General features: G+C 44.7%; 1 protein-coding gene across 5 annotated transcripts in view; it reads left to right on the top strand.

The window, feature by feature from the left end:
* Window positions 1-12,870, top strand: part of LOC121548783 (nesprin-1) — a 121,462-nt gene that overhangs the window by 106,738 nt on the left and 1,854 nt on the right. For 3 of the 5 annotated variants that reach the window (XM_041860349.2, XM_041860347.2, XM_041860351.2), the window contains 16 exons: window positions 471-633; window positions 946-1,133; window positions 1,616-1,766; window positions 3,277-3,459; window positions 4,462-4,599; window positions 5,114-5,305; window positions 5,493-5,784; window positions 6,147-6,215; window positions 6,826-6,932; window positions 7,056-7,182; window positions 7,271-7,482; window positions 9,063-9,269; window positions 9,619-9,747; window positions 9,898-10,158; window positions 10,382-10,474; window positions 11,398-11,456. In XM_041860349.2, the coding sequence (XP_041716283.2) occupies window positions 471-633; window positions 946-1,133; window positions 1,616-1,766; window positions 3,277-3,459; window positions 4,462-4,599; window positions 5,114-5,305; window positions 5,493-5,784; window positions 6,147-6,215; window positions 6,826-6,932; window positions 7,056-7,182; window positions 7,271-7,482; window positions 9,063-9,269; window positions 9,619-9,747; window positions 9,898-10,158; window positions 10,382-10,474; window positions 11,398-11,456 (2,571 nt within the window). The remainder of the gene's footprint in view (window positions 1-470; window positions 634-945; window positions 1,134-1,615; window positions 1,767-3,276; window positions 3,460-4,461; window positions 4,600-5,113; window positions 5,306-5,492; window positions 5,785-6,146; window positions 6,216-6,825; window positions 6,933-7,055; window positions 7,183-7,270; window positions 7,483-9,062; window positions 9,270-9,618; window positions 9,748-9,897; window positions 10,159-10,381; window positions 10,475-11,397; window positions 11,457-12,870) is intronic. The other 2 variants (XM_041860348.2, XM_041860350.2) reach the window with 2 other exon arrangements.

The raw sequence follows: 12,870 nt of genomic DNA, 5'->3' as shown, positions 1-12,870 counted from the left end.
GTCCAAAATGGATCCCAGACAGTTGTTATGTGCGGTTAAAACAGGAGTTATATTCACAAAAATATGTCCTGTAAACAAATCCCTAAACCCTTCTGACCTCAGGATATCATCAGATTTATGGAATAATAACCCAGTGACTCATCTTACCCTCCTGCAGCCCTCTCAGTTGGGGGAAGGTTTGTTATGGTTTGTTGTGGTACTGGACCCCCCTCTCTACCTCTCCTTCCTACTGGAGGACTAGTGATGATGGGGGAGCTCAGTCATATTGTGTTGTTAAGGTTGCTTCTTGGTTGTTGAGTTGTTGTTAATGGTTATGGTCGATATCTTCAGTGATTTTATGACTACATACAGTAGGTAAAGTTTCTCATCTCTCTGAGAATGAGGTAGCTGAATGAAGTTGTGGTAGTATTTAGTTTGTTTATATGGAAGGTGTAACATGACTGACTCTCTCTTTTCTCTCTCTCTCTCAGGGTGAAGAAGTTGAGGGAGACGCTGGTTGCGGTGCAGCAGCTGGATAAGAACATGTGCAGTCTGCGCTCCTGGCTCGCCCACATCGAGACAGAGCTGTCCAGACCCCTCGTCTACGACACTTGTGACGCGCAGGAGATACAGAGGAAACTCAACCAGCAGCAGGTAGGAGGAACACACACACTCGCTCTGTTTGTCTGGGAAAGAGACAGACAGACAGGCAAGGCTAGCTACACGATCAGATCATGTGGGTTGATTTATTTCCTAAAGTACGTGGTAAACATCTGAACAACTGGTGATGATGCAACAGGGTAGAAAGTCATCGCCCAAGTGATGCCTTTATGTTATTTCAAGTGTTTTTTTTCTGTTCTATCTGTTCCTGTCCTCACCCCTCCAATTCTACCCACTCTTCATCCTTTGACCTTTCTCCACCCATCCTCATCTTCTCTCTCTTCCTCCCCCTTTCTCCACCCCCAGGACATTCAGCGGGACATAGAGAAGCACAGTACAGGCGTGGCGTCTGTGTTGAACCTGTGTGAGGTGCTGCTGCATGACTGTGACGCCTGTTCTACGGAGACAGAGTGTGACTCCATCCAGCAAGCCACCAGGGGCCTGGACCGACGCTGGAGGAACATCTGTGCCATGTCCATGGAAAGGAGGCTCAAGTGGGTCCTATACACATACAGTACAGTGCACGCACGCACGCGCACACACACACACACACACACACACACACACACATATATATATATATATATATATATATATATATATATATATATATATATATATACACACACACACACACACACACACACTGTGCATATGTATAAGAACTCTATTTTCTACTCTTGCAAACCTCCAGTGTGTCTATGGTTGCAAAGCTACCAGTAATTTACCAAAGTTACCAGAATCTTCTGTAATTTTGGTAATTAACAGGTAATCTATGGCAATCTATGGTAATTTTTGTAATTTATACATATAATCTGAAGTACCCACAGATGTCATCTAATAACATTCCATATATTCCTTGAAAGTTACCAAAAGTCTGGTAGTTTACTGGTAAACTTAAAAAAGTTTCCAATAGTATACCCTCCCCTTGCAACCCCAAGTTTGTCTCATACCTCACTCTCTCGTCTTCTTGTAGGATTGAGGAGACGTGGAGGCTGTGGCAGAAGTTTCTAGATGACTTCTCTCGGTTTGAGGAGTGGCTGAAGACCTCAGAGAGGACGGCAGCTCTTCCCAACTCCTCTGGAGTTCTATACACCATCGCCAAGGAGGAGCTCAAGAAGTTTGAGGTACAGATTAGAGAGCGGTTGTGGTCAGAGAAATAGGGAGGAAAGGAGGGGAAGATTTTAAAGAGTCGTATAGACAGGGTAGGAAGAGAGACAGAGTGATAAAGTAAGAATGAGAGAGAGTGTGTGTACAGTGCAAAGTGAGGGGGGTAGGGGGCATATGGGATAAAGAGAGAGCAGAGTAAGTGAGAGAGTGCAGAGTAAGAGAAGGGGGGAGATCAGATTACTGGAACCTGTCTTTGCTGGTCAGCACATTATTCCTACAGTAGCTGGCCAGGGCCAATGGGGTCATGTGCCAGGGTCATCCCAGGATTCAAAACAGATCGAGACCTGTCCTTTCAAGGACAGTCTCGCAAAAATAAGCATTCTTGCGTTCTAACTACACGCTATTCAAAGTGCTCTGAACAAATTAAGGGAATCGTTCACAAACATTGGCACATTCTAAAATCCGATGACGGTATTGGTAATGTGTTTTCAGACCCTCCCTTGGTTGTATTCTCGCAGGGCAGAAATCTCAGAGATCAATTGGTAAACTCTGATTTACCACCCCTAAATATCCCTGCACAACGTCTATTTGCGCCTCTACCGGATGGAAACTACAAGTGTAACGGCTGCGCTCAATGCAATGGCACTTACAAATGTAGATCCTTCAAACAACCCCAAACAGGGAAACAGATCCCAATCAAAGGTGTTATTACGTGTTCTACTAAGGCAGTTATTTATCTTATAACTTGTCCTTGTGGTAAAAATTATGTGGGTAAAACAAAGCGCGAATTAAAAGTACGAATCTCGGAGCGTCGTAGCACCATTAGGTGCAAAAACTCGACATACCCAGTCGCTGCCCACTTTTTGGAAGCGAACCACTCGATTTCTTCCCTACGTTATATCGCCATCGAACAGGTCACTCTCCCTAGGAGAGGGGGTGACCTCGACAACTTATTGTTAAAACGAGAGGCTGCCTGGATCTTTAATTTAAAGACCCTTGCTCCCTTCGGTCTCAACGTAGACTTTGATTTGAAGCCATTCTTGTGATTTTGCTATTCATTGTAAATGTTGTGGGCCTATGTAGCCAAGTATCTATGATCATATGCTATCCATGTTTTTTGTATGTTGTATTTATCTGTGAATTGGCCAATGCTATTACAGACACCTGCGTGTGTCCTTTGACACTATATAAACTAGTGACATTATACCCTGATGAAGACAGCTTGTCTGTCGAAACGTTGGTTATTAGGATATTAAATGATTGCATCTGAGCTCCCAGAGTGTGCGGCTTTCCTTTTCTTTTTCAAGTGTTTTACGCCGTCAGCCAGCACCTCGCCTAAATAGGTGTGCGTTTCTTTCGCCTTTACCTCATCCCAGGATACCACACGCTCACTTGAAACCATTGTTTGGTCAAAATAATCAACCAAATACACGTATTGAGACCACCACCCTTACATTTACTTTGTATTTTATTGTGTATGTGTACAGTATTTGTATAAAATCCTCATTCTGATTGTGTGTGACCCAGGCCTTCCAGAGGCAGGTCCAGGAGTGTCTGACCCAGCTGGAGCTGATCAATAAGCAGTACCGCCGACTGGCCAGAGAGAACCGCACAGACTCCTCCTGCCGCCTCAGAGAAATGGTGCATGACGGGAACCGGCGCTGGGACAACCTGCAGAAGAGGGTGGCCTCCATCCTGCGCAGGCTCAAGGTATGCTGGGAAATGTGATGTTGTCATATGTTATGAAACATGGTGATTATATAGCAGAGCCTGGCCAGGTCAAGATTTATCACACCATTATTTTGTGAACATAAAAAAGTAGAAACTCACAAATACTCCTTGCTTAGTTTCACTCTGATCAGGGTCAGAACATTGTCTCCATAACCAATAAAGACTATAAGGTGTGTAACTAAACACAGTTTTAATCAAGTTATTAAACAGCCCTATAACACTGTTTTAATCTAGTTATTAAAAAGCCCTATAACACTGTTTTAATGTAGTTATTAAACAGCCCTATAACACTGTTTTAATCTAGTTATTAAACAGCCCTATAACACTGTTTTAGTCTAGTTATTAAACAGCCCTATAACACTGTTTTAATCTAGTTATTAAACAGACCTATAACACTGTTTTAATCTAGTTATTAAACAGCCCTATAACACTGTTTTAATCTAGTTATTAAACAGCCCTATAACACTGTTTTAATCTAGTTATTAAACAGACCTATAACACTGTTTTAATCTAGTTATTAAACAGCCCTATAACACTGTTTTAATCTAGTTATTAAACAGCCCTATAACACTGTTTTAATCTAGTTATTAAACAGACCTATAACACTGTTTTAATCTAGTTATTAAACAGCCCTATAACAATGTTTTAATCTAGTTATTAAACAGCCCTATAACACTGTTTTAATCTAGTTATTAAACAGCCCTATAACACTGTTTTAATCTAGTTATTAAACAGCCCTATAACACTGTTTTAATCTAGTTATTAAACAGCCCTATAACACTGTTTTAATCTAGTTATTAAACAGCCCTATAACACTGTTTTAATCTAGTTATTAAACAGCCCTATAACACTGTTTTAATCTAGTTATTAAACAGCCCTATAACACTGTTTTAATCTAGTTATTAAACAGCCCTATAACACTGTTTTAATCTAGTTATTAAACAGCCCTATGACACTGTTTCCCTCTCTGTGTTCTCTCAGCACTTTATTGGTCAGAGGGAGGAGTTTGAGACAGCTAGAGACAGCATCCTGGTGTGGCTCACTGAGATGGACCTACAGCTCACCAACATAGAACACTTCTCAGAGTGTGACGTCCAGGCCAAGATCAAACAGCTAAGGGTAAGAACCAGTGGAGGCTGCTGAGGGGAGGATGGCTCATAATAATGGTAGGAACGGAACAAATGGAATGGCATCAAACACCTGGAAACCATGGAAACCATGTGTTGGATGTAGTTGATACCATTCCACTGATTCCATTCCAGTCATTACCACGAACCCGTTCTCCCCAATTAAGGTGCCACCAACCTCCTGTGGTAAGAACAGTGTGTCCCGTGTGTGCGTGTTTACGTGCATCCCGTGCGTGCGCGCATGTGTGTGTGAATTTGAATGCTATATTTTAAATGTTTTTGAGTTTGAATGAACTCTCTATGACGGCTTGGCAATTTAACTATCTGACTTGGTATCATCCTGTGCTGTATGTAACTAGTATCCTCCCTTGACTGATTTAACTAGCATCACAAATAGAGATAACAGCATTTCCCCTAACATTACTTGATTGCAGTGCCCCGCCTTGGAAACACATACTGAAACATCTAACCCCTGACCTTTCCCCTCTCTCTGTGTGTGTGTTCAGGCGTTCCAGCAGGAGATCTCTCTGAACACAGGGCAGATTGAGCTGGTGTTCAGGCAGGGGGAGGCTCTGATAGAGAAGAGTGAGCCTCTGGATGGGGCTGTTCTAGAGGAGGAACTGGAGGAGCTGCAGAGGTACTGGCAGGAGGTGTTTGGACGTGTCGACAGATACTACAAGAAGCTCACACGCCTGCCTGTGAGTAATGTCTTCTGTGTACAGAACACACACACACACACACACAATACAAGAAGCTCACGCATCTGCCTGTGACGTAAGCGATATGGGCCATTTGCCAATATGATATAACTGTCATAACCTCGTACTCACACCTAGCACATGCCATACAAACACACACACTCACTCCCCCTCTCCCTTCCTTCAGCTTGCCGATGATGAACTAGACTGCTCTGACCGAGAACTGGACATGGACGAGTCGGCTGATCTCTCTGACCTGCAGTGGGGTGACTCCTCTCTTCCCTGCCCCTCCAGTCGCCCCACCTCGGGCTCTGTCCTCCCCCCACGGGCGGACCGCTCGGGCCGGGACACCCCAGCCAGCATGGACTCTATCCCCCTGGAGTGGGACCACGACTACGACCTGAGCCGGGGGCTGGGGTCAGACAGGGGCAGAGGACAGGAGGAGGAGTACCTCAGGACGGCTGCCACTGTGTTGTCAGGTTAGTATAATACTACTACAGACTGCTGCTGGAGATGGACAGATTCATACTTTATTGATAAGTATTTAATTGATCCCCAAGGGGAATTCACTGTTATACAAACTCACAGACACAACACAAATAATGACAAGGATACACTGCAAGAAGTTCTCCCCTCAAAATGATAGTTTACTTAGGGTATTTATAGCATTTAAAAAGCCCATGAATCTACACCAGCATTAAATAGATTACCAGTACTCAAAAATGTGAAAATGAATAAAAGTAATAGGACGATAAAATGCATACACTTAAACCTATACACTCCATACTTGTCCAATGACCCTTGTTCTAATTGTGAGGACTGTGCATCTCTCTCTTTGCAGATGTAGTTATACCAGAAAGCCCAGAGGCCTATATAAAACTGACAGAGAGCACACTGAGATCCTCCTCTGGTAGGCAACTAGCCACACTAGCATGCTAACGTGCTTAAGCACAAATACCATATAATTTACCATAACATGCTAATGTGCTTAAGCACAAATACCATATAATTTACCATAGCATGCTAACAAAGTATGATGAGCGAACATGGCATGCATAAGTCCTAAGGCACATTTATCATCGCATGTCAATAACATATCACAAAATTATACTAACATGCCCGTTCAACTGCGGTAGATTAACATAGCATGCATCATTCACCATTGTTGCATGCACCATCATCATTCAAGTGAAATAAGCATGTACACAGTATACCATACCATATAAGAATGTATACACCATAGCATGCTAAAGCACTTTTACATTCACCTTTGTTGGTATCACTCCACGCAAGTGATCACATAAACCACGTCATTTTCCTTCTTTGTGTGCAGTTTTTCAACAAAGGAATTGCACTGACTAACATTTAATATTGCTTTTTTTTTGCATTATGAGTATGTTGTCCAGGTGGACGTGTTTGCTGGTATCCACCACTACTGTGTCAAAATGAAATTGTAGACTGGGCCAAAAGAAAAGAGAATTCTCTCTCCTCATTGGCTGACCCCCCTCCTGACCCCACAGGTGAGCCAGGTCAGCTGGAGGCCCACCTGAGACAGTTGGGAGAGGCCGCTACCTGCAGTGGCCAGGCCAGCACCAGCCCTGAGCTGGACTCAACCTACATGGGCTATGTGAGTGCTTTCTCTCCTAGAAAATCTCCTAGTAATAGTATGGCTAAAACTGTCATAAAAATACAGAAAAACCCTAATGTCATCTGTATTAGCATGATAACAGACTATGTTGTCTGTCTGTAGATGCGTCTGATGGGAGAGTGTCGGGGCAGTATAGATGCAGTGAAGAGGGCTGGAGGAGAGCTGACTGAGGAGGATGATGACATGCCAGGACTCAACAACCCCACCAGCACAGACAGCCAGAGTGCAGGTTGCTGACACACACGCACACACACACACTCGCTTATTATAATCAATAATGAGTGATGAGTCAACAAACTGTTACTTCTCTCCCCCAGGTGTGATTGAGCGCTGGGAGCTGATCCAGGCTCAGTCACTGAGTGACAAACACAGACAGAAGCAGAACCTACAGCAGTGGCACCAGCTGATCTCAGACCTGCAGACCATGAGGGCGTGGCTGGGCCAGGCAGAGGCAGAGCTGGGACAGCTACGGGAGCTGGACCTCAGCACAGACATACACACCATCCAACAGAGGATCAGGAAGCTCAAGGTGTGTGTGCGTGTGCATGTGTGTGTGTGCATCTTAGGTATACCATTTTCATGTGTGTGCCACATGATACCCATGATCTCTATGATTTTCCATGCCCATGTGCAGTGGAATCACGAGCCTGCTGGTCTAGTGCCCAGGCAGAGACCTATACAGTACACACACACTACCCATCTGCTGTAGTCTGTAACACATCAGACCATCTGCTGTAGTCTGTAACACATCAGACCATCTGCTGTAGTCTGTAACACATCAGACCATCTGCTGTAGTCTGTAACACATCCGACCATCTGCTGTAGTCTGCAACACATCAGACCATCTGCTGTAGTCTTTAACACATCAGACCATCTGCTGTAGTCTTTAACACATCAGACCATCTGCTGTAGTCTGTAACACATCAGACCGCCCATCTGCTGTAGTCTGTAACACATCAGACTGCCCATCTGCTGTAGTCTGTAACACATCAGACCGCCCATCTGCTGTAGTCTTTAACACATCAGACCGCCCATCTGCTGAAGTCTGTAACACATCAGACCGCCCATCTGCTGTAGTCTGTAACACATCAGACCGCCCATCTGCTGTAGTCTGTAACACATCAGACTTCCCATCTGCTGTAGTCTGTAACACATCAGACCGCCCATCTGCTGTAGTCTGTAACACATCAGACTTCCCATCTGCTGTAGTCTGTAACACATCAGACCGCCCATCTGCTGTAGTCTGTAACACATCAGACTGCCCATCTGCTGTAGTCTGTAACACATCAGACCTCCCATCTGCTGTAGTCTGTAACACATCAGACTGCCCATCTGCTGTAGTCTGTAACACATCAGACCGCCCATCTGCTGTAGTCTGTAACACATCAGACCGCCCATCTGCTGTAGTCTGTAACACATCAGACTGCCCATCTGCTGTAGTCTGTAACACATCAGACTGCCCATCTGCTGTAGTCTGTAACACATCAGACCGCCCATCTGCTGTAGTCTGTAACACATCAGACTTCCCATCTGCTGTAGTCTGTAACACATCAGACTGCCCATCTGCTGTAGTCTGTAACACATCAGACCGCCCATCTGCTGTAGTCTGTAACACATCAGACCGCCCATCTGCTGTAGTCTGTAACACATCAGACTGCCCATCTGCTGTAGTCTGTAACACATCAGACTGCCCATCTGCTGTAGTCTGTAACACATCAGACTGCCCATCTGCTGTAGTCTGTAACACATCAGACAGGGACGTCAACAGACTATAAATACCCAGGCAGGTCTGAACCCTGGTGGGGTTCACTAACCTACATCTAGCCTACTGACACCTACTGCTACTGCTCCTGAACTAGCTCTGCTCTGTCATCACCAAGCCTATTTATAACTACTGTAAACCAGTCCTGGGTGGTATGGGTCAGTCTACCTACAGGACTTCCCCCTTAAAACACCATTATGCTGATAGTGTTACACATACTGTATATGCACGTGGCATACATTCCCATACCGTCCAACACATAACATAACATATAACACAAATGCTTACAAACAAACAACCAAACAAACATACACATAGTCACTAATTTATCCTCTCCCCTCTTCCAGGAGCTGCAGAAGGCCATGGACGGCCACAAGTCCCAGGTCCTGTCAATCAACCTGAGCAGCGCTGACTTCCTCCAATCAGAGCCCGACTCAGAGGAGGCGTGGGAGCTGAGGGACGGGCTGAAGGAGATGAACTCACGCTGGGATTGGCTGGGCTCATCGCTGGAGGACTGGAGGGCGGAGCTACAGAGGGCCCTGATGCAGTGTCAGGTACAACAAACACTTACATGTAAACGTACACAGTAATACACACATTGTGGACATTCATCCAATAAAATGAACCTGTGTTATTCTGTCTGAACGTGTGCCCCACACGCAATATGTGTTTGTGACATGTTACAGATAAACATAACAACATCTGTCATTTCAACCCCTCCCTCTCAATCTCTCTCTCCCTCTCAATCTCTCTCTCCCTCTCTCTCTCTCTCTCTCTCTCTCTCTCTCTCTCTCTCTCTCTCTCTCTCTCTCTATATATATATATATATATATATATATATATATATATATATATATATATATATATATATATATATATATATATATATATATATATATATAGGAGTTCCATGAGCTGAGCCACGGTCTGCTGTTGTGGTTGGAGAACATCGACCGTAGGAGGAATGAGGTTGTCCCCATCCCCCCCAGGCTCGACCATGAAACACTACGGGCTCACCACAGAACACTCACGGTACTTTCCACTTCAATACACACAAATTGTAGGCAACACTCCAAATCTGTTTATCCTCTCAAAATACCAATATCCTAAAGGGTTGTAGCCTAGCCCAAATAAATTATATTAACAACTACCCCTCTCACCTCCTGCCCCATTTGCCTCCAGCAAATTAAGCGTGAGCTGCTGGACTCCCAGCAGAAGGCTTCCTCCCTCCAAGAGCTCTCAGCCCAGCTGCTGGTCCACACCCAGGCCACAACCCAAATCCAGGTTTCAGAGCAGGCCCAGAACCAGGCCCATGGTAGTGAGCGTCTGGAGGCCCAGGAGAAGGTGCATGTGATCGGGAACAGGCTGCGGCTGCTCCTTCGGGAGGTCAGCGCTGACCTGGAGGGCCTGGAGAAGAGACTGGAGACCATGGACACACAACAGGTCAGAGAAGAATACACATAAGACCTACAGCCGTATCACATACATTTATAGTGTGGGCTTTTTAGTGCAACGATTATGACAATCACTTGAGGATCTCCAGGTAACTAGTTAGTAGCATGTAATTAAATAGTGAAATGCACCCTGTGTGTCCGGATGAGCAACTAGAGAAAAATAAAGACTATTCGTCAGAGTGACCATCTGTCTTTGTCCACATTATTTGTAGGACTCGCTGCCTTTGTCTCCTGTGGACAAATCTGACATCTCTGGATCCACCAGCCCCGTCTCAGAGGGGACCTCGACGAGTCGCCGGCGATCGGTAATGTCTCTTTTTGTACCTATCTAGGATGTATCACTTCATAGAGTCCTTTTTACTGGGGGCTGTTATGTGTATAGAAAGTAATTGGTGTGGGTTATACTGGTTAGAGAAATAGCAAGTCACCCTGACCGATTTATAGAGTGAGCTCCCAAATGTTATTCTTAACCCAAAATGTCACCCCCTTTCCCTCTCCCAATGCATGCTGACCCCACAGAACAACTCTCTATCCCAGCTTCTACCCCGCAGCCACCCACCAGCCCTTTCTGTTTTCATTCAGTTAATTAAGGCAATTCATTGACGTTGCGTTTTACCCTTTGTTTGTAGATTGCTTTATAGCTGCCCTGCTAACATGAAGCTACACCACTTAGGAATATGTTGCCCCACAAGCTGTTGTTCTTTGAGATGGTTTTTGCTACCTTCACCATGTAGATCTGCGTAGCCAAAAATGCACAAGAAACACTGACTTTTCACTATCTGCTGCTTTTTAGAGGAGAATTGTAGTGTCCGCAAGTAGCGTAATTGCAACTAATTATAAACGTCAATGCTTCTAGTCATTACAGGCCACTGTAACACCACTATAACATCATCATCATTTATTAATAAAATCCTGAAGCATTACTAATCATTGGCAACAAATAAACATTTGAAATGAACAGGATATTGTCTAGCCACCTATAGATGCCAATATACAGTATGTTTGATGAACATATCAGTCAATTAATTATTGTAATTCCTAAGAAATCCAATGTGAAAAGCCAGATTTCTTGATACTCCTATCACCGTGATGTTCTATTGATGTTACTGCTCTTTCTGTTATTTGTTGGTTGATTTTTTTTCTCTCATCTGAAGCTTGGTGTTTATTTGCTCCGGACTGAAGCATTCTTTCTTTCTTTTACCCCCATCCTGCTCATTGCGTGGTACAGCCCCGGGGCAAAAGTAGTCATGCCCACCCAGGACCCCCCGAGAGCGGCCCACATCACAGGTACCTCTCTCCTGGACTCTAGAACCATGGGAGGATGATGGAACCATGACTGCATACCTTTTCAAATTATTAACCCAATCAGTCAATCAATCAAATAAATTAAACTCTATGCCCCTAGTAACTGGTCCATTACCTTTTAGTTGACATACTCATAATAACACGGTTAGGAAACTGGATAGGAAACCGAGCCTAAACCAGTTCCTTAAGGCAGAAGTTGTGATAGGTCCTCTGATAGGTCCTCTTCTGCCTCTCTCATCTGTTGAGAAATGATGCGTCCTCTTTACCCCTCCAAACTTCCCATATGAGTTCCATGATCTTCCTTCCTTCTAGAAGCGACGTAACCAAGCCAGCTGTTAAAAGAGTCTGGAATCACCTAGTTCAGGGGATTCCTTTCTTCCTTTATTAAATGAAAGTGGAATGTTTTCTGTTCTTTCATTGCTCTCTGCTGCTGTGCTGTGCTGTGCTGTCTGAATGATGCTGCCAAGCGCTTGTCTGTCATCTTTTTACTGCTCACCTATCTGACACCACTAATCCCTGCAGTTATTTCTCACCCACTAGATGGCATTATCCGAATATACAGTATCTGTTTCGTCCCCCTCTTCCTTGCTGACTCACTTTGCCTTCTTAGTCACTTGCCCTCCCTCTATTCCTCTCTTTCTCTTAATATCAAACTAGCTATCTCCTGTAATGAAATGTCTCAATCTCTTCTTCCTTTCTCTCTATCTTCTTTATCCCCCTCTCAGCCCCTCACTAATAACCCACCTCTGTCCTGCTCTCTTTCTTCTTTTGAGTCTTCACTCCGTGCTTTCTATTAAATGTATCCTAATAATGGCATGTAGGCTAGGTTGAAGCCTGGCCCTAAATTAGCTCAGGGATGAGTGGTCGAGAAAAGGTAATGAGGCTCTGTTGAGGCTGATGGGCTCCATTGTATGAACAGGCCTGGGCTCTGCTAGCTCCCTCTTACTCACTAATTGGCTTCGGAAATTGAAATCTAGCATATGAGGTTGCCATGGAGATCAGGGGGTTCTTTGCGGCCCCAAACTGTGGATCTCCTGAGTAACGCCTGCTGAGGTAGAACACACACATGCGCACATCACAATGCTCTCACCATTCATTTCAACTATTTAACGAGAGATAGAGACATGTGTGGAAGGCTAGGGAGTGAAGGTGTGGAGTGGCTGCAGACAGACAGACTGCTAACAGCTTCCTCCCCCAGACCACCAGGCAGCCCTGTGAGGATGAGGCCAGGTGGAGGAACACGGTGTTCCTCTCTCCTCTTGGCTCCCTCTCTGGGAGTCTCTGGAGGGGTCTCTGGCACAGCGGTCTCTGCTCGGAATGAGACGTGGCATTGAACTGTCATACAGTCGGCTGTAAGGCCAGGGTTTCTCTCTCAGTGAGAAAAACAAGACTCAGA

Source organism: Coregonus clupeaformis, chromosome 33 (genome assembly GCF_020615455.1).
Source record: "Coregonus clupeaformis isolate EN_2021a chromosome 33, ASM2061545v1, whole genome shotgun sequence".
NCBI lineage: Eukaryota > Metazoa > Chordata > Actinopteri > Salmoniformes > Salmonidae > Coregonus > Coregonus clupeaformis.
This window is presented reverse-complemented; position numbering and strand designations above follow the sequence as displayed.